Genomic DNA, 5,488 nt, shown 5'->3' on the forward strand with positions numbered 1-5,488 from the left:
GTTATGGATGATTTGGTTGAACTTCCCTGCTATTTAGTTCCTTTTGGAAGATACCGGGCGACCATCTCTGGAACTGGATGATATTTGTGGTATGATAATTTTTGTTAATAAACTAACGAAAAATTGATCTGAAAAGTATATGTTGTTTTCATAAACTTTTCAAACTTTTATTCTATTAGTTATACAAATTTATTAATGCAAAATTTGATTCTTTAATTCGAATGAATTAAGTTTTAAATTTTGTTACATTCAATGTAAGAAATAAAAACAATTAATTAAGTTTGAATGATAAAAAAAAAAAATCTATTCTTAAAATTATGAAATATTTATTAAATAACATTCAAGAAAATAGCTTAACTTTATGCACATAAACTTTTCATCGATTTGACACGTAACATGACATGAATTTTTCCGCAAATAAGATTTTCCGCAAAAAGGTTTTTTCCGCAAAAGTTGCTTTACTTAGAAAACTATAACATTAAACGGATCCATTAATGAGGAGGAGTCAATAAAAAGAAAACAAGTTGTCACAACACTTAATAATGATGATCATTATGAGAAAAACAATTTATACTATAAATTGGAAAATTTAAAATCGAAAAAACTCATCCATCGAATTTTGAAAACTTATTCATTCGGATTTTGAGACAGATAATTTATGCTATAAATTGGAAAATTCAATACCGAACAAAAACTTCAATCTCATCCATTCGGATTTCATGTATCGAATTTTATCATGTTTCTGTAAGCTAGCTATAATTTTTTGCAGTAATCGTCAGCTTTTTGTTTTACAGGAAGAGAATACTGTAACGTTATCGTTACAGTTATTTGATTTAAGTTTATTGATCAAATAGGCATGGCTCATTTTATTTGGAACAATTCTTTTATATTTCCTTCCTAAATTTTAACAACTTTATTATGATATTATACTGTAAGGCAAATAAAATTCATTTCAAATATTTGTTATATAAAATTAAAATAATTTCAATCCAAATTTCATTTGATTATACCTTTTCCTGATTATTGAATTTGTATCAAATTAATGAAAATACCGATTTTTTAATAATTTAATTAGCACATGGCTAATTCCACAAAAACCAGTAAACATTCAAAATATCTACACTTTAAAGTATTTGAAATACTTTAAAGATTTGATGCAAAAAATATTTCATAATTTCATGATAATATGTTAAACACTTCATTGTCACCATCTTAGTTTGTTAAGCCTTATCAGATGAACTTTAGGAGTAATGGATAGGAATAGTTTGACTTCGATGATAATGATGATGATGATATACACTTATCTTGAAGTTATTGGACAAAAATTAATTAAAGCACAAATATAATATATGGTATCATTCTTCCAAAAAAAAGTAATGGAACAAATTATAATTATAATAAAAGTAAAAATTATTTAAATTTAATTAAAATGTTCCATTTGGAACAAAGTCATTATTAAATGATTAGTTAGCAGTTAATTAACGAGTAAATAAAAAAAAGATTGCAATCATAAATTAGCTAACCTACAAAGTCGAAATGAATACAATTTGATTTGATTAGCTTTTTGCAACATTACTTTACCTATGAAATATTTATCTCCTCATTATTACTACAAATAATTCGATCCGGATTATTTTATAAACATATTTGATACGGATAGCTACCGGTTGATTTGAATTACAGTATACCGGAATACATTTGTTGTATTGTAGTTTAGGCTACTAATAGGTGATATCGATAAATCAATAAGTGTTATGATAAGAGATATAAGACAAGCATGAAGAATGATTTAAAAGTTTTAATTAATTCTAATTTTATTCGCCAAAAAAAAAAAAGAAATATCTAAAATACTTACTTATAAATGGGATAAGACCATGTACGAACGCTGAAAACATCATATTTCCGTATTGGTAATTGCTCTTGATAATAATTGATATTGGTATGATAAGGTGTAGTGATAATACCAACTGCAGAACGTCCTCGATATAATTTATTTGATAATCGTTGATCATCTTTGATTACCTTTTAAAATAGAACAAAATATAATAACAAAAAAGTTTTCACGAAAAAAATTGACGGAAGCATTATGTTTGCGTATATGTTTTTGTCATCAAAAAGTCTCTCTCTTTTTGCGCATTTACATTTTTTTTTTTCAATTTTATTCCTTCACAAAAATTTTCGTCATTCATTTTCTTCTGTCGTCATTAAATTTGACAAATAATTAAAATATGTCACATTACGAAAATTTTTTTTATAAATTAAAAATTAAAAAACTTATTTCAATGAAATGCAATTTATCAAAAAAATCATAAATTTTGCCCTTTTACAAATGTATTTAGAATTAATCACCAATAGTATACTAATTAAATTCTTTAATTATTCTTTATTTAATCATTTACAAAATTGAAATGGAAAAGCCAAATGCGGGAATAATACTTATTTTAGAGGTTTTTAATTCATATTTCAATTTCTAATTTTAAGTTTTTAACTCATACACAATTATTTGTTTTAAGCAACAATTTGAGTAAATTTTATACCATAAAACAAAAGAAAAAAAAGAGGTTGTATTAATTTTATTGTTAAAATATAGTACATTAAATTTGGAAAAGGGAAAGAATTAATTTATTTCATTTTTTTTTCCCCAAAGATTTATTATAAATTCCAGAAATTCTGTATTTCTTTAAAATAGTATTTTATAGATAGCTATGGTAATGATGATGAAAATTTTACCTTCAATGAGCCAATTTCACGTGCCGGCGTGTATGATCGTCGAATGTTGCGCTCGTAACGTTGTTGAGAATCTATTGGTGTAGTCTCACGTGACCATCGTCCAAGATAACTCTCCCTAAAATTAATATAATTTCAAATGTTAAGCGTAAAATTTTTAAAATTTGTGCTTTTTTTTTAAACAATCAATGAAATTTTTAAATTCTATTTAGCATTTTATATTTTTAATTGATATTTTTAAATGATTTTACTTTTACTGCATTTTACTCATATCTTACTTAATAAAATTTCATTATTCATACAAGCCGTTGTGAAATTTTATTTTGTAAAGTTGTTTTCATTATCATTCCCATACGCTTCTGTGTAATTCATATAAATATTCAAATTAAATTTTTTAAAAAAAGAAAGCACCAAATCTCAATATTAAAAATTCTTCAAAATAATCAAATTGTTATTTAAAAATGAAAAAAGAGAGTGAAAGTAAAGATAAATGAAAATTAAGTCGAAAAACAATGATTTTTCTTTTTCTTTTAAATATCAGTGATAAGTGATAACAACTTATTGAGTGAACAAAACTTCATGAAAGAAATTGAATTGCTATTATTTAACGTTGGAAGAAATTATGCAAATTCAAAATAAACCTTGGAATTGAATTTAAATCGAGCGATCTTGATCGTTTGATAAAATAATTCATTGTTGTCAGTTGATATTAATTAATTAATTAATATGAAATAATTACTAGTCACTGGAAATAATTTCGTTCGATAAATTACAGCCTTATATATTACAGAAATATACGTTCACACAACGGAAAAAATATCGTAAATTTACAGGAAGCTGAAAATAATTCTATCAAATATAAATTATGAAATCTTTATCACTTATAGAGGTCAACATATTTTTTGCCAATTAAAAGTTATAGAGGTCAGCGTAATTTTTGCTAATTAAAATCAAATCGCAAAAAAAAAGACAAGAAAAAATTTATCATTGGAACATAAAAATGTTAAAAAATTAAATGCTGAATAAAATCCATCCATTGTTTTAACATTTCAAAAATACCAATGAAAGAGGCAAATTTTATGTAAAAAAATAAAAAATTACTTGCTAAATTTGAAGAAAATACGTAAAAATATTCATAAATTTTAGCTTAAGTTAATTAAGATAGTTATGGTGTTAAAAATTAAAATTTTTCATTCTTAAATACCTATAAAGATCAAAACACAAATTATAGTAAATAATTAAATTATGATAGAAAAAAAAAAGCACACATCACTTAAGATGTCCTAAAACGAAATTCGAACAATACCTTTGCATTAGCATGTTTAAATTTTAATACTAATTTACAGTGTTGAAATAAAATTTGTCAAAATGAACTAAATGTTATTTTGATTTTAAACAAGAATATCAATGTTATCTTTGCTTAAAATTAAACAGTTTTTAAAAATATGCAAACAACATGGAATACTAATTTTTAAAGAATGGAAATTTTTAATAAAAAAATAAAATTAAATTATAAGTTCAATGGACGATAAAAGAATGAGACTATTTTTTAATTAAAAAAAAATTATATTCTAATAAGCGTTGATTTCAAGAATAGCCTTTAGAAATTTCCAGTAATACTTAATTGAATTAAAAAAATTAATTAATTGAATTAAAAAAAGAAATTGCAACAATAATTCAAACAAATAATATATAGGAAATGATTATACAATATGCAATAATATCATTTAAGTTGAATTGTAAAAAAAAAGTTTGTTTTAGTTAATCAATCTGAACAGTATTACCTAATAAGTTTTCATCTTTTAACTATTTTTTACGTCTATAACGGAAAAAGCATTTCCGGAAATTTCCGGAAAAAGCTTATAGTGTCACCAATTAAAGAAAATAATTAATCCGCTAGAAATTAGAATTAGCTGAATGAATGACGCAACTGTGAAATGAAAAAAGTTATAAAATAGGCGTAATATTTAGCATTTAAAAACTTTCAACATATATTATATATCAAAATTTATTTGATTAATCAAATAATTCAATTGTGTAAAATATTTTTCAAAATTTCCAATAATAAGTTTGTTATTTTTCACGTATTCCACGTGTTGCATATTTAAATTACAAAAACAAATTAATCCCAACGTGTAATTCACGTTACATACATAATATATGTACTAGCATTATTTAAGCAACATTTTAGAAATGTTTGCTAAGAAAGAAAAGAAGAAAGAAAAAAAAAACAAAATGTATGATTTACGTTTTGTTAGCATTTTCATTGCTTTAACTTTTTTATTTTTCTTTACACAACAAATTTCAACAATATTTTCGAACCAATCAACTTTTATTATTTTTTTTTTTAAGAAAATTTTTATTGCATATAACGATTTAAAATTTTTTTTTTGAGAAAAAAAGGAAAAGGAAATAATAAAATCATTGATAAAATTATGTAATACAACGAAATAAAAAACAAATGAAAAAGTTAAACTTTTTTTTAAATCTAAAAATTATTTGCAAAAAAAAACACAAAATGAGATAGCAATCATTTTTGAAGAATTTCAAAATTTTTATCATCCACAACATTTTTTAAGATTATTAAATATGTGTGCATTCATATATGTGTGCATATATTTGTGCAAATAATTATGATAATAATTGGTAGTGGCAATAATAGTAATAATAAAATAATAATAATAATGATAATAATAATAATAGTAATAATAACAATAATAACAGTAATAATAATAATAATAATAATAATAATAATAATAAT

The 5,488-nt window shown here is 22.8% G+C and overlaps 1 protein-coding gene across 1 annotated transcript in view; it reads right to left on the reverse strand.

The window, feature by feature from the left end:
• LOAG_18511 (hypothetical protein) overlaps positions 1-3,426 on the reverse strand; it is a gene marked incomplete at its 3' end in the record, with an annotated part of 5,870 nt that extends 2,444 nt beyond the window's left edge. Inside the window, exons 1-3 of the mRNA XM_020451171.1 lie at positions 3,369-3,426; positions 2,731-2,845; positions 1,856-2,022 (exon numbers count right to left, since the gene is read on the reverse strand). Of these exons, the coding sequence (XP_020305069.1) occupies positions 1,856-2,022; positions 2,731-2,845; positions 3,369-3,421 (335 nt within the window). The 5' untranslated portion in view covers positions 3,422-3,426. The remainder of the gene's footprint in view (positions 1-1,855; positions 2,023-2,730; positions 2,846-3,368) is intronic.
• Between the last annotated feature and the right edge of the window lie 2,062 nt (positions 3,427-5,488).

The sequence above is a fragment of the Loa loa genome (assembly GCF_000183805.2).
Source record: "Loa loa unplaced genomic scaffold supercont3.339, whole genome shotgun sequence".
Lineage (NCBI taxonomy): Eukaryota > Metazoa > Nematoda > Chromadorea > Rhabditida > Onchocercidae > Loa > Loa loa.